The sequence below is a fragment of the Scyliorhinus torazame genome, chromosome 5 (assembly GCF_047496885.1).
Source record: "Scyliorhinus torazame isolate Kashiwa2021f chromosome 5, sScyTor2.1, whole genome shotgun sequence".
Lineage (NCBI taxonomy): Eukaryota > Metazoa > Chordata > Chondrichthyes > Carcharhiniformes > Scyliorhinidae > Scyliorhinus > Scyliorhinus torazame.
Genome location: NC_092711.1, coordinates 101,211,733 through 101,239,670, shown reverse-complemented (window position 1 = coordinate 101,239,670; position 27,938 = coordinate 101,211,733). Strand labels below are relative to the sequence as shown.

Genomic DNA, 27,938 nt, shown 5'->3' with positions numbered 1-27,938 from the left:
GGAGATATTAGAAAGTTTCAACACACTGCGTATTTAACACACATCTAATTTATTTGACTTTTAGCCAGAATTTTTAGCTCCTGTAAATGGGCTGGATTTTTTATCAGCAGAAAGAGACGCAAATTAACATGGTTCAGTCCTGAATGTGAGTAACAGCAAAACCCAATCACTGTGGATACTTGTGGCCTCGTTGGTGTCTCAGCAGGAGGGATGAGGTGGTGAATCCCTTCCCACACTCGGAGCAGGTGAATGGCCTCTCCCCAGTGTGGGTTCGCTGATGTACAATGAGCTGAGATGATTGTGTGAACCCAGTCCCACAGTGAGAGCACCGATACGGCCTCTCGTCAGTGTGAACACGTTGATGGCGTGTCAGATTCCCAGAAGTTTTATAGCACTTCCCGCAGTCTGGACATTGAAACAGTCTCTCATCAGTGTGAACTCGCTGGTGACTCAACAGGTGGGATGAACGAGTGAATTCCTTCCCACACTCGGAGGAGGTGAACGGTCTCTCCCCAGTGTGACTACATTGATGAATTTCCAGCTTGGATGGGGAAGGGAATCCTTTCCGATAGTCCGCACATTTTCGCGGTTTCTCCTCAGTGTGACTGCATTTGTGGCTTGTGAGGCCTGATGATCGAGTGACTCCTCGTCCACACACACAAATCAAGTAAGGTTTCTCCCCACTGTCAACGATGCTTTTTCCTTCCATGTTCAAAATCCGCTGATATTCAGGATATGATAAATTGAGGACTCTGTCAGATCCTGATGTGATGCTTGGTTTGAGTTTCCGGATTTTGAAGCCTCCCCTTCGAATACCCTGTGAAACTGATTTAAAAGCAGAAAATAGGGAGTGAGAGAGAACCCACAAAAACACAAAGATAGGTCGTGAAATTGCTGAATGATTCTTGTCGGCACTGGGAAAAAGTGACCATGAAAACTGCTGGATTGTTGTAAAAACATAACTGGTCCCTTTGGGAGGAGAGAGAAAGAGGTGAAGAGGAATTTTGTATATCGACAAGACATATTAAGACAGTAATTGGCAAAGCAAATTCGACCTTGAGCTTCATAAATTGAAATATTGATACTGAAACTATGCTTCTGGTGGCAAAGTGGTTAGCACTTCTGCCTCACAGCTCCAGGGTCCCGGGTTCAAGTCGAGTCTCGGGTGACTATATCTGCAGTTTGCAATTTCTCCCCGTGTCTACGCAGGTTTCCTCCGGTTTCCTCCCACAGTCCCAAGATGTGCAGGTTAGGTGGATTGGCCATGCTAAATTGCCCCTTAGAGGCCGAAGGTTAGTTGGGGTCACTGGGTTCCGGGGACAAGGTGGAGGTGTGGGCTTAAGTTGAAGGAGGGTGCTCTTTGAAAGGGCCAGTGCAGACCTAATGGGCTGAAATGCCTCCTTCTGTACTGTAAAGTCTATGACTCTGCACTGTAGGAATTCTATGAAGCTCGGGTCACCACGCTTCAGGAAGGATGTGAAATGGGCAGCAAGTTGGTGCAGAACGTTAGCCCTGCTGCGTCACGGCGCCGAGGTCCCAGGTTCGATCCCAGCTCTGGGTCACTGTCTGTGTGGAGTTTGCACATTCTCCGTGTTTGCGTGGGTTTCGCACCCACAACCCAGGCTAGGTGGATTGGCCACGTAAAATTGCCCCTTAATTGGAAAAAAATGAATTGGGTACTCTTTTAAAAAAAAAAAAAAAAAAAAAAAACTTTTTTAAAGGATGTGAAGATTCTTGGAGAAGGTGCAGAGGAGATTTACCAGAATGGTTCCAGCAAAGGAGGTTGAGGGGAGATTTAATTCAGGGACACAAGATTGTCAGATTTCAATCAGGTGGACAAAGAAACTCTGTTTCCATTCACTGATCATACAAGCACTAGGGACACATTTAAAGTTTTGGGTAAAACCTGGATTGAACGATATAAGATTATAAGATCCTGAAGGATCTTGACAGGGTGGATGTGGAGAGGATGTTTCCTCTTGTGAGAGAATTGAGAACAAGGGCGTCACTGTTGACTCGCCAACACTAAGGACATTCAAATGGTCATTGGATAGACATATGGACAATAAGGGAATAGTGTAGATGGGCTTTAGAGTGGTTGCACATGGAGGCGCAACATCGAGGGCCGAAGGGCCTGTACTGCGCTGTAATGTTCTATGTTGCAAAATCAGGGGTTACCCATTTCAGATGGAGATGAGGATTTTTTATTCTCTTGAGGGTTGTAAGACTTTGGAACTCACGTCCTTAAAAGGCAGTCATGATGTGGAGATGCTGGTGTTGGACTGGGGTGAGCACAGTCGGAAGTCTTACAACACCAGGTTAAAGTCCAACAACTTTCAAACAAACCTGTTGGACTTTAACCTGGTGCTGTAAGACTTCTTAAAAGGCAGCGGAAGCAGAGTCCTAGAATATTTTTAAGGCAAAGCTGGATAGATTCTTGATGAGCAAGGAGGTGAAAGGTTATCAGGGGTAGGCAGAAATGTGGAGTTGACGTTAGAATGTGATCAGCCGCAATCTTATTCAATGCTAATCAGGCTCGAGGGGCCGAGTGGCCTGTTCCTAGTTTGTATGTAAAAAGAACAGGAGCATTGAGATGTATGTTTTTACACTGCAATCGGCAATAACCTGAAACTCGCTGCCTATGAGGGAGTTTGAAAATAGACACAATGAATGATTTGATTTCAAAAGGAAATTGGATAGACATCTGAGGGAAATAAACCTGCGAGGATATAGGGAGAGAGCAGGAGAATGGCACTGACTGGATTGCTCCAGAGAGCTAGCATGGACTCAATGGGCCGAATGCCCTTCTTTGTGCCATCATGTCTCTGACTCTTTTTTGTAATCTAGTTTTGCAATTTAACCCCAGGGGGTTCAGGTATCACTCGGGTAAATCTGTGCTACGCTCCCTCCGAGGCCATTCTACCCTTCCTCAGGTTTGTTGCCCAGAACTGAACACAGTTCTCCAGGTTTGGCCTAACCAGGGTTTGTGAATCTCGGGGCTTTTCCAGCCACACTGAGACCTGAAATCTTCCCTCACAGACAGAACAGACACACCTTTTACCTTCCACGCCCAGATGCTGCTGATATTCAGTTTCTAATGAATCAAGTGACTCTATCAGATCGCGATGTGACGTTTGGTTTATGTTTCCCGTCAGTTTAGGATAGATATTCACAACATTTTCTCCTCGCCAACTTTGATTAAATATATTCCTGGAGGTTTGATCACATGACCTGCCCCCATCCTCCAGCCATTAAATGGTCAACACATCCATCCTTGTGACACACTGCCTTCCTCGGCCAATTGGGAAGCAAAAGGACTCATTACCTCACAGGACAGTGTTTGACTGTCAGCCAAACAACCTTTATCCCATTTTCAATACTTTTATATCCGCTGAAGAGAAATGTTCAAAGAAAATTACAAACAAAATCTTCTTTACTGTCCGAATGATTTCCCAGACACCCAGGCATGAATCTCACGTCAGAAAGTAAAATTTTGAATTCATTTAAAGTCTAGTGGTGACAATGAAACCATTGTTGGTTGTTGCAAAGAGCCACCTTGTTCACTGATATCCTTCAGGGAAGGAAATCTTCTATCCTTACCTGGTCTGGCCGACATGTGACTCCAGATCCAGTCAGCTTGTTGACTCTTAAAATGCTCTCTGAGATACACTCAGTTCAAGGGCAATTAGTGCTGGGCAGTGAATGCTGGCCCAGCCAGCGACACCCACGTGCCGTGAATGAATAGAAAAGAAAATCTGCCATCCTTACCTGGTCTGGCCGACACGATTCCAAACCACAGCCATGTGGTTGACTCTTTAATGCCCTCCGAGATGGCCGAGCAAGCCACTCGGTTTAAGGGAAATTAGGGATGGGCAATAAATGTTGGCCCAGCCAGTGACTCTCACAAGTGATTAAAATAAAATCCTGGAGACTCGTCAGTCAATCCGGGAGAGTTGGCATCCGGTCCAGGCTGGCAGCGCATGCGCCCTGCGGCATCTTGTCCTCTGTAAAGATGGCGGCCGGTAACCCGGGCCTGTCACCGCTCAGCTCTCACTCTGTTCGGTGCTGTTTAAGACGGGACTATTAACATTTTCCTCAGGAGTTGAAGCCTCCACGGGGTATTTATGAAGCTTCCCGGCTCACTCCGCAGCTTCTATCGCTCCCCGGCCACCCACCGGCTCCATTCCTAAAAGTCGCTCAATTGTTTCTTTCCCGCTCCTCGCACCGTCACGTCAACCTGAACTGCGCATGCGCCGGTCACAGCCCCCAACGGTCACAATGCCCGGGGAGTGATTGGCGGTGGCTCCAGACCAACAGGAATTGAGGGGGCCGGTCTGGAGGACCAGTATGGAGCAGCTCGTCCTCCAAGCAATGGGAGTGAATGAGGGGCGGGGCTGGACTGTGAGTGAAGCATGCGCAGTGCAGCTGATGGGCAGACGGGTCCACAATGGGTAAAGAGGGGGGTGGGAGATGGCAGGGCGGAGGGTCTGGCGGGTGGACGGAGAGTTTCCGGAAACCCCAGGAATGAACTGAGCGGATCCCCCTTCCACCCCCCCTCCCCCCCCCCCCCCCCCCCGTTTATACCGAGCGGGGCCGCAGCTCCCAGATCAATGAAGAGTTGCTTTGTATCAGGTTGGCCATTGGTTCCAGAGGTTGTTCCCTGGTCTCCAGCGTCGCTTCTTTATCAGTGAATCACTGAATGGTTACAATACAGACTGAGGCCATTCAGCCTGTCCTGTTTGTGCTGGCTCTCTTTGCCAGAGCAAATCAACTCCTCCCACTCCCCTGTCCTTTCACCAACAAGACCAGCAGCAAATATTCCCCATCCCCAGTTACCTGTGGAGAAGATGATATTTGACCTTCTTGAACCGCTACAGTCTGTGTGGTGAAGGTGCTCTCACAATGCTGGAGTTACAGGTTATTCACCCAGTGATGATGAATGAACAGTGATACATGTCCAAATCAACAACACTGTGTATTTATATAGCGCCTTTCATGTAATGGACCATGCTGAAGTGCTCTGTAGGTGGGTTAAAAGCAATATTTGACAGAGTCATGCAAGGAGATAAGAGGGCTGGGCAGATGTCAGAGGTAGGATTAAATGAGTATCTTAAAGGAAGATAGGAAGATCGAATAGTCAAGAGGTTTGGGGAGGAAATTCCAGTGTTTGTGGTCTTAGCTCGAGGCATGGATACCGAACATGGAGTGATTAAAATCAGGAATGGTCAAGAAGCCAGAATGAGAGGAGTGCAGAGACCTTGGGGGTTGTGAGGCTGGAGGAGTTTGCAGAGACTGGGAGAGATGAGAGCATGGAGGAGATTACAGTGAGAAAAAAGACCATGGAGGAGATTGCAGAGAGAGAGGGAAGAGCATGGAAGAGATTACAGAGAGGTAGAGAAGGGCATGAGGGAAATTACAGAGAGTGGAAGGGGGTGAGGGGAGAACAAGAGCATGGAGTATTTTTTAATGTATCTGCTTCTTAACTGGGAGCCATTGTAGGTCTGTGAGCATGAATGAAACAGAGTGTGATTAAGCAATAAAGATCTCAGTTTCATAGGGATGTTTAATGTGGGAGACCAGCCGGAAGCGCATTAGAACAGCTAAGTCTACAGGCAACACTGGAATGGGTGAAGGTTTCAGGAGCAGAGACTAGGGAGGAGTTGGGCGATGTTACTGAAGTGGAAGTAGGCGGTCTTGGTGATGATGTAGATATGTGATTGACAGCTCTACTTGTGACAAAATATTTTGGGATGTGCATGAACCATGGTTCAGTCTCAGACAGTGTCCGGGAGAGAGGTGGAGTCGGTGCTGAGGAAATGGAGTTTGTAGCAGAGAAGCAAAGACAATGGGATCATTTTTTTGCAATATTTAAATGCAGTAAATGTTTGCTCATCCAGTACAGGATGTCAGTACGGTGTGTGACTGGGAGAGGAATTTGTAGCTGATAGCGTTCTCATACACATGCTGCCTTGGTCCTTTATGGTGATGGAGTCTGAAGGTTTGAGAGATTTGTCAAACATCTGGTCAAATTGCAGATGCATAAAAACCCTTTGCTTCATTGCCTACCTCTCCCACCTCTCTCTCTCTCCTGAATCATGTGTTGGCCCCGACGAGTTGACAGGATTCCTTCTCTGATGTTCATTACTGAACCAGTTGTTTTTTATGACAATCCAGCAGTTTTCATGGTCATTTTTTCCCAGTGCCAGCCCCACAAATGACCAGATTCAATCAGCTTAATTTCATTCTCACACTCTCTTTTCTGTTTTCTGTCAATTTCACAGGAGTTTGGACATTGGGAAAGTGAAACTCAACATCACATCAGAATCTTACAGAGTCGCCCAATTCATCATCGTCCAAATACTGTTGGATTTTGAACATGGAAGGAAAATATACCATTCACAGTGGAGAGAAACTGTGCACAAGTTCTGTGTGTGGATGAGATTTCAGCCGATCATCTGTCCTCCATGAGAGAAACGCTTTTACAGCAGAGAGAGAACGTGGAAACGTGCGGACTGTGGGAAGGGATACAATTACCCATTGAAGTGGAAATTCATAGTGGCACTCACACAGGGAAGAGATTGTTCACTTGCTCCGAGTGTGGGAAGACATTCACTACCTCATCCCACCTATTGATACCAATGAGTCCACACTGAGAAGAGACCATTCAGCTGCTCTGAATGTGGGAAGGGATGAGCTCACTCAGCCAACCCGCTGAGACACCAGTGTGTTCTCACTCACGAGAGACCTTTTAAATACCTAGAGTGTTTCACCTGCTCCAAGTGTTTGAAGGGATTCGCTCAGTCATCCAACCTGCTGAGATATCAGCAAGTTCACAGTGAGGACAGACCTTTTAAAGGTCCCGACTGTGGGAAGTGCTGTAAAGATTCTGAGGAACTGATGTCCCATCAGCGTGTTCACACTGACGAGAGACCATTCAGGTGCTCTGACTGTGGGACTGGGTTCAGGCGATCATCTGACCTCACTGTACATCAGCGACTTCACATTGGGGAGAGGCCATTCACCTGCTCTGAGTGTAGGGAAGGATTCACTACCTCATCCTACCTGCTGACACACCAGCGACTTCACACTGGGGAATCGCCGTTCAGTTTCCCTGTGTGTGGGAAGCGATTCACTCAGTCATCTTACTTGCTCACACACCAGCGCGTTCATACTGGGAGAGGCCATTCACCTGCTCTCAGTGTGGGAAGAGATTTACTCAGTCATCCTACCTGCTCACACACCAGCAAGTTCACACTGGGAGAGGCCATTCACCTGCTCTCAGTGTGGGAAGCGATTCACTCAGTCATCCTACCTGCTCACACACCAGCAAGTTCACACTGGGAGAGGCCATTCACCTGCTCTCAGTGTGGGAAGAGATTTACTCAGTCATCCAACCTGCTGACACACCAGCGCACTCACACCGGGGAGTGGCTGTCTGATACTCTGAGTGTGAGTAGAGAGTCTATCGGACATGCAACCTTCTGAGACACCAGTGAGTTCATACTGAGGAAAGGCTGAATACCTGCTCTGTGTGTGTGTCGCAATTCACTCAATCACACAGTCTCCTGTTGGACAGTCATTCACTTTCTCCATGTGTGGAAATGCTTCAACTGACCTGATGAATCACCAACTTGGTCACACTGGGGAAAGGCTGGGCAGTGATATGACATGAGATTGATTCATTAATCATCCAATCTGTGGATACTGGCGGGAGGTCTCATCAGAAAGATCTGTGAGCACGTTATTCTAATCTCATCAATCTGCTCGAAGGTAGACCTGGTCAGGAACACCAAAATTTTGTGTATTTGCCTTTTTGACTTTAGTAATGTTGTGTTAACTTAATATCATCTCAATAAATTTTGGTTATTTGTTTATCAAAACAGAACATATTAACCCATTAATTCACCTGACAAATGATGTCATCCTCTTTAGTGAGTCTGTGTGATATTGTTATTGCTTTTTTTATGGTTTGTACCTGAGTATCTCATCTCTTTCTGAACAACCTAATAATACCTTTGTATTCAGTCCATCTCCTGACCCTCTGCCTCAGTGTTGGGAACTTACATTCATAGAATCCCGACTGTGCTAAAGCAGGCCATTCGGCCCATTGTCTGTCCTTTCAGATCATTTATCTCTTCATGTCTAATCTTATCCTCAGTGTGACCTCTGAGAACCTGTTTCTATTGTAGGTCCTGACTTTTAATGTGTGTAAGTGACATTACTGTTGAAAAATGTTTATTAAAGTTATTCAGATCTCGCGATGCTTCCCTCTGTTTACATTCCCCACCTCGAGGCTCAGTAAGGTGCTTCCTTTTGTAACTTTAAAGCTTTTCTCTTGCTCAGTGCAAACATTTCCATTATATTCTTTCTCCTTGTAACCTGTTTACTTGAATCTCTGTAACATTGTGGTCTTTACACACTGGTATTTGAACCCGAGTATTAGTCAGGTTGATGGTACTGTCTACCTTATGTGACAGGAAGTATTCCTGTATTAGTGTGTGTGTCTGTGGTTCTCGGTGTATGAAAGTGTGGCTGTGTGTGTCTGCAGACTATCTATGCTGCTTCTAATCAGCTGCAATACAAACCTTCCTCTCTCTGAGCAAATGATGTTGGTTCACTGAGAATCCCATCCAGAGATTTGAAATGTGCCACTCAGAGATTCATAAAATCGTAGGAGGCCATTCGGCCCATCACCTCTGCACCAACCCTTTGAAAGACCACCTTACCGAGGCCCAATCCCCTGCCCTATTACTGCTCCCCCACCCGAAGGGGCAATTTAGCATAGCCAATCCACCTAACCTGCAGATCATTGGACAGAAATCAGAGCACTCTGGTGGAGGAAACTCACGCAGACTGGCGGGGGGGGGGGGGGGGGGGGGGGGGGGGAAAATAAGCCAAAATCTAGAGACAGACACCACTGCCCCTATTTAAAAAAAATTTACCTAACAGTCAATAGTGCCTTGTATCAGTGTGACATGATATTGGGATACCACTGTGAGTGTGCAGATGTGATTTTGTTACATCTGGAGTAACTGACATGTGAAATGCAGGGTGAGCCTGCACTGTAGAACGGGTCCCAGATACTCTCAGCTACTAGAAACAGAACAACACTGAGTGATCAGGAGAATGGGCCATTTTAAATCGTCCATAGAGAAACTGACTTTAAAACAATCAGGATAGGATTAAACACACTGGTATCCATCAGAGGGAGTAAAATTAAAGTGAAGAGGGATGTAGAATCTGGGTTTAGAAAATATGAAAGTAAAGTAGCCACAGTCCCAGATGACCATAGACCGTTTTCCCCTTTGAGTGGCAGAGCTGACTGGTGGTGATTTAACCTGAGGATCACCAAACCTCAGGCGAGGGGCAGGGTTGAGAAGGCGGGGCCTTCATGAATAACCTCAGCCGGTACGGGAATTGAACCCACGCTGCTGGCCTACCTCTGCATCACTAAAAATTGTAAATACATCTGGGTCAAAACAGAAGTTCATGCACGGACTTTAAAGGTTCTCCAGCTCTCTGTTCACCTGCATCCACCTTGTGGATAATTTCTAAATAAGAAAGTGTGGGCTGGTTCAGCTCAGTTGGCTGGACAACTGGTTTGTAATGCAAAGCCAGGCCAACAGCGTGGGTTCAATTCCTGTACCGGCTGAGGTTATTCATAAAGGCAGCGCCCGATCCTGGACTAGTGAAGCATTCCGAGGCAACTCACCTCCAGCCCCAGAGAGCAGCGTCCCCTGATCCGGGACCAGTAAACCATTCCAAGTAGACTGTCACCTCCAGCCACGGAGATAAGCACCCCCCTGATGTGGGTCCAGTAAACTGTTCCCACCTGATCCAAGGTCATATTTTCTGTCTATTTAGCTGATGCATTATATCTAAACTGTTGCTTCTTAATCAACTGCTTAAAAATCACCCATGATTTCGACCCCCATTTTGGATAATCTGTGACTCCAGAACACTTGTCCATGAGAGTAACGGAAGGTCTGAGAACTGAAATAATCCAGAGTAATGATGAGGTGTGTATTTTTATCACCACTTTTCTTAGAAATCTCCCGCTAAACCAAAAAGGGTCAAAAAGATTATTTAAATGATGTACAAGGATTTTCTCTCCTTGACTCCTTAAGGCAGACTTAAGTAGGTGCTATTCAGGGTCAAACTAATATTTCAAGTTATTCCTGGTGTAACCTATATCTACAAAGATTGTATCTACTTACTACTCGAGTAGCTTCAATCCTGGGTCCTGCTTTGCTGAGGTATAGTGAAGTAGACTTTGACTATTTTGGAATAACCACTATTTCAGGTGAGTGTAAATGTTTAACTTACTTTATTTTGTTTCAAAAGATAAAATCATTGTTTTTACAACAAGTAAAAGATCTTGCTTCTGGTAATCCGTTCGAGTTGATCAGACCTTCGTGACCCCCTCGACAATCTCTCTTCTTATCTGTGGGTGTTCTCAGTAGTTTTGATTCTCTGTTCGGCTCCTCAGTAATGCAGTCCCCATGCACGGAAGTAGCTGTAAAAGCTTATGCTGGCACCTAGCGATTCAGAGTATTTATTACCCTTCTAGCAGCCTTACTGTTTACATGGCCTTCTAAAGTAATATCTTCTGCTTATTGATGTATATATTTTGTCCATTTGTTAACATATGTTTAATTCTGCTAAAGTGTAAGTACACCTCTTTTTAATGTGGTGTTGACATGATCTTAGCTTGTCAAACTTTTACTTAAAGAGTGATACATCTGGTTGCCACAGTGTCTAACATGATAACGCTTTCACATTAACATGACCTTAGCTTGTCAGAACAAATTATTTTGTTGTATTTCAGCCTTTTAATCCCTTATCATTTTTAAGCATTGCATTTTCTCATATTCCTTTCAAATGTTTCAAATGACATTCTTCCCATTTTACAATTTTACAAAAGTGTTGGCTTCTTTTTGGGAAGAAGCAGTTAGCTTTGTTGAATTGTACCGTAGCAAACGCAACTGTTATCTCCACATTTCCACTTTTAACTGGTGTCATTAAGTTTCTGTCATTCACAAATAAACATTATTTCAAGTAATTCAAACTTGATTCTGGCAATTCCATTCAATTGCTTGCTAAAATAATTACCTCCGATCAAAGGGTGGAGAACTTTTTCTCTTTATGTAACTTAAAACTTAACTTTGCTAGAATTTCTCTAACTTGAAAGAAAGGTATCGGTTTACAACACGAGTTGTTTCGAGGTGTTATCTCAAAGTCTGTGTGATAACTGTCTGCAGTCTGAAGCTTTTTGCTGCTGTTAACCCATTGAGACTTAAATTTAGTGTACCCAATTCATTTTTTCCATTAAGGGGCAGATGGGCCGATTGGCCTCCTTCTGCACTGTAAATTCTATGTATGATTCTGTATGATTTTCTCTCTCACAGTCTGATCTGATGGGTCTGTCTGGTAGTATTTGCATGATGGTAGCACAGTGGTTAGCACTGTTGCCAGGGTCCAGAGTTCAAATCCTGCTTGGGTCACTGTCTGTGCGGATTCTCCGCGTGTCTGCGTGCGTTTCCTCCCACAAGTCCCGAAAGATGTATTATTAGGTGAATTGGACATTCTAAATTCTCCCTCTGTGTATCCGAACAGGCACCGGAGTGTGGTGACGAGGGGCTTTTCACAGTAACTTAATTGCCGTGTTAATGTAAGCCTATTTGTGACAATAATAATAATCTTTGTGTTTGGGTATTTTATGGAGCAGGTAGAACTTCCTTGGTTGGATCTGTTGTCCCCTCAGATATTCCACCTGTTTTTGGTTCATGTGTCTGGAGTCTTTGAGTCCATCTCCAATTCTCCTTCCTGTCTCGGGTATATGGATCTAGGTAGCTTGGTTTTGTGATTCGTGTTGTTTAGTTGTCTGTCTGTCTCCAGCAGGTATTGTTGTCTCTCGATAATGACTGTGCTGCTACCCTTGCTTCTGGTCTTATGGACATATCCGTGTTGGATCCAAGCTCCCGGATTGTCTGTCTTTCTCTCCGGGTAATATTCTGTTTGTCTCTTGTATTTCACTCCGGTGACAGGGCAGAGACCTGATTGAAGGGATTCAAACATGGGAGTTCGGGGAAAGATGGGCAAGGACTTGGGAGGTGACAACATGTTCAGAGTTAGGAGAGGGAGGTTGAAGATGGAGCAGTGATTTGTAAGGATGGCAGGGTCAAGGGTTTGTTTTATTGAGGAAGGAATGATGATGGCAGATTTGAAGGACAGAGGGACTGTTGTCATGTGAGTGTCCCTTTAAGAAATGTTTTTGTCTTATCACATGGCTTCATTGAGGTCATTGTGTGGGTGGAGCTGGGCTGTGACTCTGGGTTTTACTTTTACTTTGGGCTTTGGAGCTGGTTTGTGGCTCTGTGAGATTTTACTTTCGTTTTCACACTTGGTTGCTGTAGACTCAGGCTGAGAAATATTTTGGCCTGTCTCTATATTTTCAATTTTAAAGAGTTATCCCAAGGAAGAAACCCAATGATTATAGTGACCAGCTGATTTTGGTGAAAAGGGTTTTTGGTTTATGGGATCTTGTTATTGAATTGGAACAGTTAAGGGGAATTCATTAAGAGTTTCCATAGATTACTGTAGCTGTCTGGGATCTTCATGTTTGTAGTTGATAATAATTCTTACTGTGTGATAATATAAATGTTAACTAAATTCTTGTTTTTTGATTAAAAGCGCCTCAGGACTCTGTTGAATAACACCTGAAAGGCAGTCTCTTGTTCTCAGCGTAACCAAAATCAATAAACAGTTATAGGTCAGGTGACCTCCATGATATACTTCAGAGTTTTCTAAACCCATAACACAGAACCTGAAGAGAGAGAAATGTTGACAATATCCATGGACACAGGGTAGTTGGCTGATCAGTAACTTAGTGGGAATTGGGTCGATGGAGCAGGAGCTGGGTCTCATGGACAAGATGAGCTCTGAGAGGGCATGAGGGGAGATGGGAGAGAAACTGGAGAAAGATGTGGGTTCAGGGCTTGGGAAAGGATGACATTTAGAGACAGTTTGGTCCGGTGGGCTCGTGGAAGGGAGGGAAGCAGCAGAGGCGGCTGATCGGATTTACTCAATCTCAGTCACAAAGAAGCTCCACAAGCTCCTCACACTTCTTGTTGGAGGTGAGGATGGAAGAGACAGGAGAGCGAGAGTACTTCAAAAGGAACTAACTTGTGTCAGAGATATTTAAAAAGTTTCAACACAAATCTAATTTATTTGACTTTTAGCCAGAATATTAGCCACTGTAAATGGGCTGGAGTTTGTCATCAGCAGAAAGAGACCCAAATGAACATGGTTCAGTCCTGAATTTGAGTAATAGCAAAATCCAATCACTGTTACTTGTGGCCTCGCTGGTGTCTCAGCAGGTGGGATGAAGTGACGATTCCCTTCCCACACTGGGAGAAGGTGAACGGTTTCTCTCCAGTGTGAATTCGCTGATGGATGGACAGAGTAGAGGCATGAGTGAATCCCTTCCCACACTCGGAACAGGTGAATGGCCTCTAGCCAGTGTGAATTCGCTGATGTACAGCGAGTTCAGCTGATCGTCTGAACCCAGTCCCGCAGTGAGAGCACCTGAACGGTCTCTCGTCAGTGTGACCTCGCTGGTGATGCAGCAGGTTGGATGAGTGAGTGAATCCCTTCCCACACTTGGAGCAGGTGAATGGCCTCTCCCCAGTGTGAGTTCGCTGATGTACAGTGAGGTGAGATGATCGTCTGAATCCAGTCCCGCAGTGAGAGCATCTAAACGGTCTCTCGTCAGTGTGAACACGTTGATGGAGCATCAGTTCCCCAGAACTTTTAAAGCACTTCCCGCAGTCTGGACATTGGAACAGTCTCTCATCAGTGTGAACTCGCTGGTGACTCAGCAGGGTGGATGACCGAGTGAATCGCTTCCCACACTTGGAGCAGGTGAATGGCCTCTCCCCAGTGTGAACTCGCTGGTGTCTCTGCAGGTGGGATGACCGAGTGAATCGCTTCCCACACTTGGAGCAGGTGAACGGCCTCTCCCCAGTGTGAACTCGCTGGTGTGTCAGCAGATTGGTTGAATTAATGAAACCCTTCCCACACTGAGAGCAGGTGAATGGCCTCTCCCCAGTGTGAACTCGCTGGTGTGTCAGCAGTGTGGATGTATTAATGAAACCCTTCCCACACTGTGAGCAGGTTAACGGCCTCTCCCCAGTGTGAACTCGCTGGTGTGTCCGCAGGTGGGTTGACTGAGTGAATCCTTTCCCACACTGTGAGCAGATGAATGGCCTCTCCCCAGTGTGAACTCGCTGGTGTGTCAGCAGTGTGGATGTATTAATGAAACCCTTCCCACACTGTGAGCAGATGAATGGCCTCTCCCCAGTGTGAATTCGCTGGTGTGTCAGCAGATTGGTTGAATAAATGAAACCCTTCCCACACTGTGAGCAGGTGAATGGTCTCTCCCCAGTGTGAACTCGCTGGTGTGTGGACAGTGAGGATGACTGAGTGAATCTCTTCCCACACTTGGAGCAGGTGAATGGTCTCTCCCCAGTGTGACTGCGTTGATGAGTTTCCAGCAGGGATGGGGAAGTGAATCCTTTCCCACAGTCCGCACATTTCCACGGTTTCCCCTCAGTGTGACTGCATTTGTGTCTCGTGAGGCCTGATGATCGACTGAATCCTCTTCCACACACGCAACACGTGTACGGTTTCTCCCCACTGTGAACGATGCTTTTTCCTTCCATGTTCAAAATCTGCTGATGTTCAGGATATGATAAATTGAGGACTCTGTCAGATCCTGATGTGATGCTTGGTTTGAGTTTCCGGACTTTGAAGACTCCCCTTACCACACCCTGTGAAATGGATTCAAAACATAAAATAGGGAGTGAGAGAGAACCCACAAAAACACAAAGGCAGGTTGTGAAAATGAGTTGAATGAATCTGGTCATTTGTGGGGCTGGCTCTGGGAAAAAGTGACCATGAAAACTGCTGGATTGTCATAAAATCCAACTGGCCTCTTTGGGAGGAGAGGGAAAGAGGTGAAGAGGGATTTTGTATATCTACAAGACATATTAAGAGATTAGTTGGCAAAGCAAATTCGATCTTGAGCTTCATAAACAGTAATATTGATACCAAAACGATGCTTTCGGTGGCACGGTGCCTCACAGTTCCCGGGACCCGGGTTCAATTCCCACCCTGACTGTGTGGAGTTTGCACTTTCTCCCTGTGCCCGTGTGGGTTTCCTCCGGGTGCTCCGGTTTCCCCCCACAGTTCAAAGATGTGCAGATTAGGTTGAATCGGTGAGGATTGTATTCGCTGGAGTTCAGAAGAATGAGGGGGGATCTCATAGAAACCTATAAAAAGTGAGTGGCACAGTGGTTAGCACTGCTGCCTCATGTCGCCGAGGACCCGGGTTCGATCCCAGCTCCGGGTCACCGTCTGTGTGGAATGTGCACATTCTCCCTGTGTTTGCGTGGCTCTCACCCCCACAAATCCAAAGATGTGCAGGGTAGGTAGATTGGCCACGCTAAAATTGCCCCTTAATTGCATTTAAAAAATTGGGCACTCTAAATTTATGTTAAAAAAAACCAGGGCGAGACAGAGTAGATTCAGGAAGGATATTCCCGAGAGTGGGTGTGTCCAGAAATAGGGGTCACAGTCTGAGGATACGGGGTAGACCATTTAGGACAGAGATGAGGAGAAATTTCTTCACCCAGAGAGTGGTGAGCCTATGGAATTCATCGGCATAGGAACTAATTAAGGCCAAAACATTGCATGTTTTCAAGAAGCAGTTAGATACAGCACTTAGGGTGAAGGGGATCAAAGGATATGGAGGGAAAGCGGGATTAGGCTATTGAGCCGAATCAGCTCCGATCGTAATGAATGATAGAGCTCGAAGGGCCAAATGGTCCCCTCCTGCTCCTATTTTCTACATTGCTCCGTATCTCTGCATGTAAATGGTCCAGGAGGTACGAGGAAGAATGTTTTTACACAGCCAGTGGCAATGACCTTAAACTTGCTGCCTATGACGGAGTTTGGAAATAGACAAAATAAATGATTTTTAAAAAATTGGATAGAAACCTGAGAGAAATAAAGCTGTGAGGATACAGAGACAGAGCAGGAGAATGACTCTGACTGGATTGCTCCAGATAATAAGAAGTCTTTATTAGTGTCACACGTAGGCTTACATTAATGCTGCACTGAAGTTACTGTGAAAATCCCCAAGTCTCCACACTCCGGCGCCTGTTCGGGTACATGGAGGGAGAATTCAGAATGTCCAATTCACCTAACAAGCAAGTCTTTCGGGACTTGTGGGAGGAAACCACAGCACCCGGAGGAAACCCACAGCAGACACTGGGAGAAAGTGCAGACTCCGCACAGACAGGGACCCAAGCCAGGAATCGAACCCGGGTCCCTGGTGCTGTGAAGCAACAGTGCTAACCACTGTGCCGATTAGAGAGCTAGCATGGACTCAATGGACCGAATGCCCTTCTCTGCCCATAATGACTCTGACATTTTTTGTTTTTTAAAAATAAATTGAGTACCCCCCAATTAATTTTTTCCAATTAAGGGGCAATTTAGCATAGTCAATCCACCTAACCTGCACATCGGGGCAGCACAGTAGCCTTGTGGATAGCACAATTGCTTCACAGCTCCAGGGTCCCAGGTTTGATTCCGGCTTGGGTCACTGTCTGTGCGGAGTCTGTACATCCTCCCCGTGTGTGCGTGGGTTTCCTCCAGGTGCTCCGGTTTCCTCCCACAGTCCAAAGATGTGCAGGTTAGGTGGATTGGCCATGATAAATTGCCCTTAGTGTCCAAAATTGCCCTTAGTGTTGGGTGGGGTTACTGGGTTATGGGGATAGGGTGGCGGTGTTGAACTTGGGTAGGGTGCTCTTTCCAAGAGCCGGTGCAGACTCGATGGGCTGAATGGCCTCCTTCTGCACTGTAAATTCTATGATATTCTATGATAATCTTTGGGCTGTGGGGGCAAAACCGACGCAAACAATGTGCAAACTCCACATGGACAGTGACCCAGAGCCAGGATTGAACATTGGCACCGTGAGGCAGCAGTGCTACTCACTGTGCCACCGTGCTGCCAGCTGACATTTTTGTCTAATCTCGCCTTGTAATTTAACCCCTGGGGGTTCAGATATCACTCCGGTAAATCGGTGCTACACTCCCTCCGAGGCCATTCTATCCTTCCTCAGGTTTGTTGTCCAGAACTGAACACAGTTCTCCAGGTTTGGTTTAACCAGAGTTTGTGAATCTTGGGGCTTTTCCAGTCACACTGAGACCTGGAATCGTCCCTCACAGACAGAACAGACAAACCTTTTACCTTCCACACCCAGATGCTGCTGAAATTCAGTTTCTAATGAATCGAGTGACTGTCAGATCGCGATGTGACGTTTGGTTTGAGTTTCCCATCTGTTAAACCTCCACTTCCAGTATCCTGTAAATTTACAGAAACCTCACTGTCAGTTTAGGATAGAAATTCACAACATTCTCTCCTCGCCAACTTTGATTAAATGTATTCCTGGAGGTTTGATCACATGACCTGCCTCCATCCTCCAGCCATTAATCGGTCAACACATCCATCCTTGTGACACACTGCCTTCCTCGGCCAATTGGGAAGCAAAATGACTCATTACCTTACAAAACGGTGTTTGACTTGGGCAGCACAGTGGTGCAGTGGTTAACACTGCTGTCTCACGGCGCCGAGGTCACCGGTTCGATCCTGGCTCTGGGTCACTGTCCGTGTTGAGTTTGCCCATTCTCCCCGTGTTTGCGTGGGTTTCACCCCCACAACCCAAAGATGTGCAGGCTCGGTGGATTGGCCACGCTAAATTGCCCCTTAATTGGAAAAAATGAAGTGGGCACTCTAAATTTAATTTTAAAAAAGGACAGTGTTTGACTGTCAGCCAAACCTTTATCCCATTTTCAATATTTTTATATCCGCTGAAGAGAAATGTTCAAAAATCTTTTTTACTGTCCTAATCATGTTCCAGAGTCACAAAAATATTTTTGACTGTCCCAATGGTGTTCCAGAGACCCAGACATGAATTTCACCAAGTCAGAAGGTAAAATTTGAATTCATTGAAAATTTACTGATGACCATGAAACCATTGTCAATTGTTACAAAGACCCATCTGGTTCACTCATGTCCGTCAGTGAAGGAAATCTTCTATCCTTACCTGGTCTGGCCTACGTGTGATTCCAGATCCACAGTCAGCTGGTTGTCTCTTAAAATGCTCTCTGAGATGCCCTCAGTTCAAGGGCAATTAGTGCTGGGCAGTGAATGCTGGCCCAGCCAGCGACACCCACATCCCGTGAATGGACAGAAAAGAAAATCTGCCATGCTTACCTGGTCTGGCCGACACGATTCCAAACCACAGCAATGTGGTTGACTCTTTAAATGTCCTCCAAGATGGCCGAGCAAACCGCTCGGTTTGAGGGAAATTAGGGATGGGCAATAAATGTTGGCCCAGCCAGTGACTCCCACAAATGATTAATATAAAATCCCGGAGACTCCAGTCAGTCAATCCGGGTGAGTTGGCATCCGGAGTTGGGAAAAAAGGTTCTTTTTCAGAATGGCAACCGGTGACGGGTGGTGTCCCGCAGGGTTCAGTGTTGGGGCCACAGCTGTTCTCTTTATATATTAACGATCTAGATGATGGGACTGGGGGCATTCTGGCTAAGTTTGCCGATGATACGAAGATAGGTGGAGGGGCAGGTAGTATGGAGGAGGTGGGGAGGCTTCAGAAAGATTTAGACAGTTTAGGAGTGGTCCAAGAAATGGCTGATGAAATTCAACGTGGGCAAGTGCGAGGTCTTGCACTTTGGAAAAAAGAATAGAGGCATGGACTATTTTCTAAACGGTGACAAAATTCATAATGCTGAAGTGTAAAGGGACTTGGGAGTCCTAGTCCAGGATTCTCTAAAGGTAAACTTGCAGGTTGAGTCCGTAATTAAGAAAGCAAATGCAATGTTGTCATTCATCTCAAGAGGCTTGGAATATAAAAGCAGGGATGTACTTCTGAAGCTTTATAAAGCATTAGTTAGGCCCCATTTAGAATACTGTGAGCAATTTTGGGCCCCACCCCTCAGGAAGGATATACTGGCACTGGAGCGGGTCCAGCGGAGATTCACACGGATGATCCCAGGAATGGTAGGCCTAACATACGATGAACGTCTGAGGATCCTGGGATTATATTCATTGGAGTTTAGGAGGTTGAGGGGAGATCTAATAGAAACTTACAAGATAATGAATGGCTTAGATAGGGTGGATGTAGGGAAGTTGTTTCCATTAGCAGGGGAGACTAGGACCCGGGGGCACAGCCTTAGAATAAAAGGGAGTCACTTTAGAACAGAGATGAGGAGAAATGTCTTCAGCCAGAGAGTGGTGGGTATGTGGAATTCATTGCCACAGAGGGCGGTGGAGGCCAGGACGCTGAGTGTCTTTAAGACAGAAGTTGATAAATTCTTGATTTCTCGAGGAATTAAGGGCTATGGAGAGAGAGCGGGTAAATGGAGTTGAAATCAGCCATGATTGAATGGTGGAGTGGACTCGATGGGCCGAATGGCCTTACTTCCACTCCTATGTCTTATGGTCTTACGGTCCAGGCTTGCAATGCAAAATAATAATAATAATCACGTATTGTCACAAGTCGGCTTCAATGAAGTTCCTGTGAAAAGCCCCTAGTCGCCACATTCCGGCGCCTGTTCGGGGAGGCTGGAACGGGAATTGAACCCGCGCTGCTGGTCTTGTTCTGCATTACAAGCCAGCTGTCTTAGCCCACTGTGCTAAACGAGCCCCTTCCCTGTGGCGCATTGTCCTCTGTAAAGATGGCGGCCGGTAACCCGGGCCTGTCACCGCTCAGCTCTCACTCTGTTTGGTGCTGTTTAAGACGGGACCGTTAACATTTTCCTCGGGAGTTGAAGCCTCCACGGGGTATTTATGAAGCCTCCCGGCTCACTCCGCAGCTTCTATCGCTCCCCGGCCACCCACCCGCTCCAATCCTGAAAGTCGCTCAATTGTTTCTTCCCCGCTCCTCGCACCAGCAGCGACAACCTGAACTGCACATGCGCTGGTCACAGCCCGAATACCGCATGTTCTAGTCACAGCCGGACTCTGTGCATGTGCGAGAAGCTTCTTGTGGATAGAGCAGATTCTCAGCTGCAACGCATGTTGGGTAATAAGCCCGCCATTGAAATGGATATTTTTGATATAAAGTATGCTTTGCGAACTGATTACGATTAGTAACATTGGGCCAAGGCAACACCCACATCCCAAGAACAAATAAAGGAAAGTTGGCAGTTAGAAAGGCAAATGCAATGTTCGCATTCATTTCAAGAGAGCTACAGTACAAGATGAATGGGGATGAGAAACATATCAGCCATGATCGAATGGCAGAACAAACTTGAAAAGGCTGAATGGCCTAATTCTGCTTCTCTATCTTTTTTTTAATGAGGGGATCTCAGAGAAACATCTGTAAAAAAAATTGTTGGAATCCATCCTGGATACAGATCAATTGATTCTTGGAGGAGACTTCAATTGTGTTTTGGATCCTAAATGGACTGGTCCAAGCTGATTCAACCATAACAAAAACATGAAAAAGGAATGAAACCAGACAGACCACCCGGCATCGACCCAGGCACCAGAAACGACAACGGCAAACCCAGCAAAAGATTTTTTTAAACTGTTCCCATCAGTAGATTGTAAAAGAATTACGGGACACAGATTTAAGATTGTGAACAAGATCTACAGGGGAGATAGGAGGTAGACATTTTATACAGTGAGTGATAATGATATGGAACTCAATGCTTACACACAAAGGTCGATAATCTCCAGGTCCTGATAACTCGAATGGTGCTGTCAGAATTCGATGTGAGGATTGCTTGTGAGTTTCCTGTCTGCGAATCCCTTTCTAAGCCCCTGTGAAAGAAGTTTACAAAGGCATCACTGTCAGTCCAGAAATTAAATTCAGGAAAGATAAACCTTTTTCCTGGTTTGAATTTGCTGGATGTAAATCCTCCCCTACTAATCCCCTGTAAAAGGAGTTTCCAAAATTAATCACCGTCAGTCCAGGATAGAAATTCACAACATTCTCCCCTCCTGCTCCCTGGTCCAGGATGACAGCTCATGCCCCACCCCGCCACCCCCGCTGCACACTGACCCTCTTGTCATCAGCAGTCCCCTCGATTTGAGTGTGACGTCTACTCAGTGTTGTGAGTTTCTGCCCTGGGTCTTCATGTGACTGAACAGAGATGCAGAGCTTTGGACACATGGGACAGAATGTCCAATGAGACATTGAAATCCGGAGACCAGGATTGGCTTCCTTTTCTTTCCATCTCTGCCACCCCTTTGCATCATCAATAAGACATTGAGACTCAAAGACTAAGGCAGTTTGATGGACAAGTTGTCTCCATCGTGAACAATGGGGAACAAGCTCCTCCCACTCATTGAAACATCGCCCCGACAAAGATGACAAATGCGCATGCGCCCTGATTCACATCCAATAAAGATGGCGGCCGTTAACCCGAGCCAAACATGAGGAGCTGCAGCTCCGCTTGGTACAAACGGGGTCCCGGAAACTCTTTTCCGAAGATGCAGCTCACAAAAGCTTTACACAACGTTTCTGCCCACCTCCGCGATCTCTCGCTCCCTCCATATTGTTAAACGCCACTTACCAATTTCGGATCTGAAGACACAGCCATTCTCCTTTGCCATTACCCACACTGCGCGTGCTTTAATCACAGCGGGCACCGCCCCTCATTCATTCCGATTGGTTGGAGGACCAGCCACTCCCGGTAGGTCCTCCAGTCCCGCCCCTCCTCTTCCAATGTGCAAAGTCCACGCAGGCAGTGACCCAAGGTCGGAATCAAACCCAGGTACCTGATGCTTGAGGCAACAGTGCTAACTACTGAGCCACCCCCGTAACTCTGTCACGATTAGACAATAACCTGCCTGTTATTCCAATTCTGGTGTACGTTACTCTGTCACTATTATTATTAGACAACAACCTATCTGATTTCCAATTCTGGTGTGTGCTACTCTGTTACTGTTATCATTAGACAATAATAGGAGGGCAAGATGCAAGGTAGCAATGATATTTTGACGTTTCTGTGTTACAATGAGTGTCACTGGGAGGTGTGTGATAAAATAGGAATGGAAACGTCATGACAAAGGATGGCACGGTGGCAGTGGTTCGCACTGGTCCGCGAGGTCTTCGGCCCAAGTAGGACTCAGCAAAAACACAGTCCGTGCTCCCACCCTGGAAAGACCACCCAATGGATTCCACCTCCTCCCTGCTGGTGTGTGGGGTCTTCAGTCCGGGAGGGGGCTCAGCAAACACACTGCCCACTCGATCCCCCTGCCCAAGAACAAACACACCGGATTGAATAAGGAGGGTTTTGTCCTTGCTGAAGGCAAATGTTATCAGTTGGGAGGACTGGGCCAGGCCCTCAACCGGGGAGGGGCCCAGCAAACAAGCAGTCCAAAGGGCTTTACTCACACCTTGTTTTTGAAGTTGCCTCCTTGTTATTGTCCTTCTCTCCTCTCTCCGTCCTTCTCTCTCTCCCCTCTCCTTCCTGCTCTCCCCTCTCCTTCCTCTAGCAGCAACTAGCACTGAAAACAGGCAGCAAACTGAGCAACAGAGAGAGAGAGCAGCAACAGCCACTCTCCACCACATCAACAACCTCACAACATCAAAGTTTGCCCTGGGAGTGCCAGCTTCGGATTGGCCACGCTAAATTGCCCCTTAATTGGAAATAAATAATTGGGGACTCTAAATTTATAATTAATAATAATACTCACCTCTGTCACAATTTTGGTGTTTTCAAGTTTACAATCTCCTGCTGCAATCTTCGGCTGGGAAGATATCAGAAGCTTTGGAAGCAGCGGTAAAGGGAAATTACAATGGTCAGAAATGTTAGTCGAGGTTAGAAATTAAGATCAGACAAACATTTATCTTGGTTTGAGTTTACTGGGTGTAAATCCTCCCCTAACCCCCGGTAAAAGGAGTTTCCAAAATCCATCACACTTCGAGTCCAGGATAGAAGTTCCAAACATTCTCTCCCCTTGTTGCCAGTCCTAGGATTATGTAATGTGGGTTATACTTGCTTTGGAGGCAGTTCAGTGAAGTTTCACTGGTCTGATTTCTGGGATAGGAGAGTTTGTTTTATGGAGCAAGGTTGAGCCTGTTTGGTCTGTACCTGATGGAGTTTAGAAGAATGAGAGGTCATCTTATTGAAAACATTCTGAGGGGTTTTGATGAAAGAATATTTTCCCACATGGGGATTGAAGAACTAAGGGGGACAGTTTAAAGATAAGAGTTCTCCAATTTGACACTGAGATAAGGAGAAATGTCTTCCCTCAGAGGGTCATCAGTCTGTGGATAAAAGTAAATTACTGCGGATGCTGGAATCTGAAACAAAAACAGAAAATACTGGACAATCTCAGCAGGTCTGACAGTATCTATGGAGAGAAAAGGGAGCTAACGTTGTGAGTCTGGATGACTATTTGTCAAAGCTGAGTTTGTGGAATTCTCTTTCCCAGAGAGCAGTGGCGCTGGGTCACTGAATATACTCAAAGCTGAGTTCGTCTTTTTTTTATTTACTGGGGAGTCAAAAGTTTTGGGGGCAGGCAGGAAAATGTAATTAATGGCACATTCGGATCAGCGTTTATTGAATGGCAGAGCAGTGTCAATAGGCCGAATGGCCTACTCCTGCTGCTAATTCTGATGTTATTCTTCTTCTGTTCTTCGGATTGCCACACAGGCACCTTCCCCCTCTGGAGGGGCCTGTCAATCATCGAGACAATGATTTTCTCTCCTGGTCACCGGGATCCTGAAGCACCGCCTGTTACGTCATCAAGATGGCCCTTCAGCCACGCCACTAACCAAAGATGGCGGCCGTGGAACTGGGCCTGATAATGGATAAAGGCTCCGCAGCTGCAAACGCGGGGTTTGCAGGGTCTTATTCCGGCCTTGTGACCAGCAGGGGGTGTTTATGAATCCTTCACTCCCTCCCCCACCCCGACTCCAGACTCTATTCCTCCCTCCGCCTCACTGCCCCCGCACTCGCACTCGCAGACCTCCGAGCAGTGACATTGCGCATGCTCCAGATACAGCCCAACATTGCGTCTGCGCACTGCGCTCCTGTGGAGTGAATAGGGCACATTCACAGCCGCAAAGAATGTTGGGTAATAGCCGCACCGTTTAAATAATTAATACAAAATAACTTGGTCACCAATTGCCCCTTCGTATCCAAAGGTTAGTTGGGATCACTGGATTCCAGGGACAGGTTGGAAGCGTGGCCATAAGCTTAAGTAGCGTGCTCTTTCCAAAGGCCAGTGCAGACCCGATGGGCTGAATGACCTCCTTCTGCACTGTAAAGTCTATGATTCTGCACTGCAGGAATTCGATGAAGCTCTGATCGCCACGCTTCAGGATGGATGTGAAGAGGACAGCACGGTGGCGCAGAATGTTAGCCCTGCTGCCTCATGGCGCCGAGGTCCCAGCTTCAAATCAACTCTGGGTCACTGTCCGTGTGGAGGTTGCACATTCTCCCCGTGTTTTTGTGGGTTTTGCACCACAACCCAAAAATGTGCAGGCTAGGTGGATTGGCCACGCTAAATTGCCCCTCAATTGGAAAAAATTAATCAGGTACTCTAAATTCTTTTACGAAAAGGAAGGATGTGAAAGTTCTTGGAGAAGGTGCAGAAGAGATTTACCAAAATTGTTCCAGCAAATAAGGTTGAGGGGAGATGTGATTCAAGGACACAAAATTATGTCAGATTTCCATCAGATGGACAAAGACACCCTGCTTCCATTCACTGATCGTACAAGCAGCTGGGACACAGATTTAAAGTTTTGGGTAAAACCTGGATTGAACTATACAAGATCCCGAGGGGTCTGTGGATGTGGAGAGGATGTTTCCTCTTGTGGGAGAATCTAGAACGAGGGGGTCACTGTTGCAAAGTAAGGGGTCTCCCATTTCAGATGAGGGTTTATTCTCTTGAGGGTTGTAAGACTTTGGAACTTGCGTCCTTAAAAGGCAGTCATGATGTGGAGATGCCGGCGTTGGACTGGGTTGAGCAGTTAGAAGTCTTACAACACTAGGTTAACCTGTTGGACATTAACCTGGTGTTGTAAGACTTCTTAAAAGGCAGTGGAAGCAGAGTCCTTGAATATTTTTAAGGCAGAGCTGGATAGATTCTTGATGGGCGAGGGGGTGAAAGGTTATCTGAGTAGGCAGGAATGTAGAGTTGAGGTTAAAATGAGATCACCCTCAATCTTATTCAATGCTGAGCTGGTTCGAGGGGCCGAGTGGCCTGTTCCCCGTTTGTACATAAAAGGAACAGGAGCATTGAGATGTATGTTTTTACACTGCAAGCGGCAATAACCTGAAACTCGCTGCCTATGAGGGTGTTTAAAAATAGACACAATGAATGATTCGATTTCAAAAGGAAATTGGATAGACATCTGAGGGAAATAAACCTGCGAGGATACAGGGATAGAGCAGGAGAATGGGACTAACTGGATTGCTCCAGAGAGCTAGCATGGATTCAATGGGCCAAATGCTATTCTCTGTGCCATAATGTCTCTGATTCTTTTCTGTCATCTAGTTTGTAATTTAACCCCAGCGGGTTCAGATATCACTCAGGTAAATCTGTGCTACACTCCCTCCGAGGCCATTCTATCCTTCCTCAGGCTTGTTGCCCAGAACTGAACACAGTTCTCCAGGTTTGGCCTAACCAGGGTTTGTGAATCTCGGGGCTTTTCCAGTCACACTGAGACCTGAAATCTTCACTCACAGACAGAACAGACAAACCTTTTACCTTCCACACCCAGATACTGCTGAAATTCAGTTTCTAATGAATTGAGTGACTCTGTCAGATCGCTATGTGACGTTTGGTTTGAGTTTCCCGTCTGTTAAACCTCCACTTCCAGTATCCTGTAAATTTACAGAAACCTCACTGTCAGTTTAGGATAGAAATTCACAACATTCTCTCCTCGCCAACTTTGGAGGTTTGATCACATGACCTGCCCCCATCCTCCAGCCATTAATCGGTCAACACATCCATCCTTGTGACACACTGCCTTCCTCGGCCAATTGGGAAGCAAATGGACTGGGTACCTTACAGGACAGCCAATCAACCTTTATCCCATTTTCAATATTTTAATATCCGCTGAAGAGAAATGTTCAAAGAAAATTACAAAAAAATGTTTTTGACTGTCCGAATGATTTCCCAGCTTTGACTATCACTAAGGCAGAAGGTAAAATTTGAATTCATTGAATGTGTACGGATGACCATGAAACCATGGCAAGAAGTCTTACAACACCAGGTTGAAGACAAACAGGTTTGTTTGAAATCACTAGCTTTCGGAGCACTGCTCCTTCCTCGGGTGAATGAAGAGGTATGTTCTGGAAACATATATATGGACAAAGTCAAAGATGCAAGACGATACTAGGGGCAGCACAGTAGCCTTGTGGATAGCACAATTGCTTCACAGCTCCAGGGTCCCAGGTTCGATTCCGGCTTGGGTCACTGTCTGTGCGGAGTCTGCACATCCTCCCCGTGTCTGCGTGGGTTTCCTCCGGGTGCTCCGGTTTCCTCCCACAGTCCAAAGATGTGCAGGTTAGGTGGATTGGCCATGATAAATTGCCCTTCGTGTCCAAAATTGCCCTTCGTGTTGGGTGGGGTTACTGGGGTAGGGTGCTCTTTACAAGAGCCGGTGCAGACTCGATGGGCCGAATGGCCTCCTTCTGCACTGTAAATTCTATGATATCTATGATCTGTAGGATTCTGAACGGTTTGCTCCAGCTCAGGGGGCGGGGCTGGAGGACTGACCGAGAGCGGCTGGTCCTCCAGCCAATCAGTGTGAATGGGAGGCGGAGCAAAGCCGGGGCTATCGCTCCCTCCGCATGCGCCCGGCCACCCGGGCCTGTCTCGAGGAAAAGCCCGAGCAGCGTTCGCCGGTTCAACTGTTGTATCCGAGCTTCGTATTCGGGGCTTGGGGCCTACACGGAGTGTTTATGAAGCCTCCCGACGCATCAACCGGCTCCATCCCTCCCTCAGGACTCACCGGGCGGGATCTGACCAGTGGACGATTTCAACCCGACCGTACGAATCCTGAGTTGTCATCGGCACTGCGCATGATCCAATTCACGTGGGAGACCGGGGCTCAGCCTCGCCTCTCATTCACTCCAATTGGTGGGAGGATCCGCTGCAATCTCTCGGTCCTCCAGGCCCACCCCTCTCTTCCTATTGGTCCAGAACTGCCGTCAATCACTCCCTGGGCATTGTGAGCTGGAGCATGCGCAGTGTCGATGCTGGACTCGGCCGGGAGGTTTCACTGAAACCCGGTGGAGGCTCCAAACACCAATAAGAAGTTTCCGGGCCCGGGTTTGCATCGAGCGGGTGGGACAGCTGCGGCCTGCTCCCGGTGACAGGCCTGAGTTAACGGCCGCCGTCTTTATAGAGGCTGCAAACCCGCAGGGGGCAAAACATCAGAGACAGAGTTTGTTGTGAAACCAATGGGATGTAAAACAGGAGGTCAGGGTTACAGTCAACAACAACAACTTCTATTTATATAACACCTTTAACATCATAAACCATCCCAGTCAACTTCACAGGAACATTATAAAACAAAGTGAGACACCCAGACACAAAAGGAGATATTAGGGCAGGTGACCAAAAACTTGGTCAAAGAGGTGAGTTTAAAAGAGTCTGAAAGGAGGTGAGTGAGGTGGAGACGGGGAGGTTTAGGGAGGGAATTCAGTGCTTGGGGCCGAGGGAACTTAAAACCATGACGTAGTAATTGGAATCCAGCGTGTGCAAGAGTCCAGGATCAGAGCTGTGCAGATATCCCAGGGGGTTGTGGGGCTGGTGGAGATCACAGACACAGGGAGAGACGAGGCCATGGAGGGATTTGCAAACAAGGGTGAGAATTGACTGG

General features: G+C 46.7%; 2 protein-coding genes across 11 annotated transcripts in view; both read right to left on the bottom strand.

Moving 5' to 3' along the window:
• LOC140419227 (uncharacterized) overlaps positions 1-4,302 on the bottom strand; it is a 408,534-nt gene extending 404,232 nt beyond the window's left edge. The window contains exon 1 of the mRNA XM_072503014.1: positions 3,769-4,302. The gene's annotated coding sequence lies outside the window, so the exon portion shown is untranslated. The remainder of the gene's footprint in view (positions 1-3,768) is intronic.
• LOC140419230 (uncharacterized) lies at positions 33-27,185 on the bottom strand. Of its 10 annotated transcripts, none has more exons than XM_072503025.1 (5): positions 27,066-27,183; positions 25,810-25,932; positions 22,793-22,864; positions 20,805-20,911; positions 10,311-14,831 (listed from the first exon to the last, which is right to left on the bottom strand). In XM_072503025.1, exon 5 carries the CDS (start codon positions 14,721-14,723, stop codon positions 13,515-13,517), a length of 1,209 nt encoding a protein of 402 aa, XP_072359126.1. In that variant the 5' UTR covers positions 14,724-14,831; positions 20,805-20,911; positions 22,793-22,864; positions 25,810-25,932; positions 27,066-27,183; the 3' UTR covers positions 10,311-13,514. The 10 variants fall into 10 exon arrangements, 8 of the variants coding, with proteins under 8 accessions (XP_072359132.1, XP_072359126.1, XP_072359125.1 ...); XM_072503024.1 differs by having other exon boundaries at positions 25,817-25,932; XR_011945634.1 differs by lacking the exons at positions 25,810-25,932; positions 27,066-27,183 and adding an exon at positions 17,315-17,428 and having other exon boundaries at positions 10,311-10,538; positions 22,793-23,990.
• Positions 27,186-27,938: the final 753 nt, after the last annotated feature.

Coding starts and splice junctions, on each gene's coding strand:
- LOC140419230 (XM_072503030.1), bottom strand. CDS start 14,723: ATGGAAGGAAAAAGCATCGTTCACAGTGGGGAGAAACCGTACACGTGT.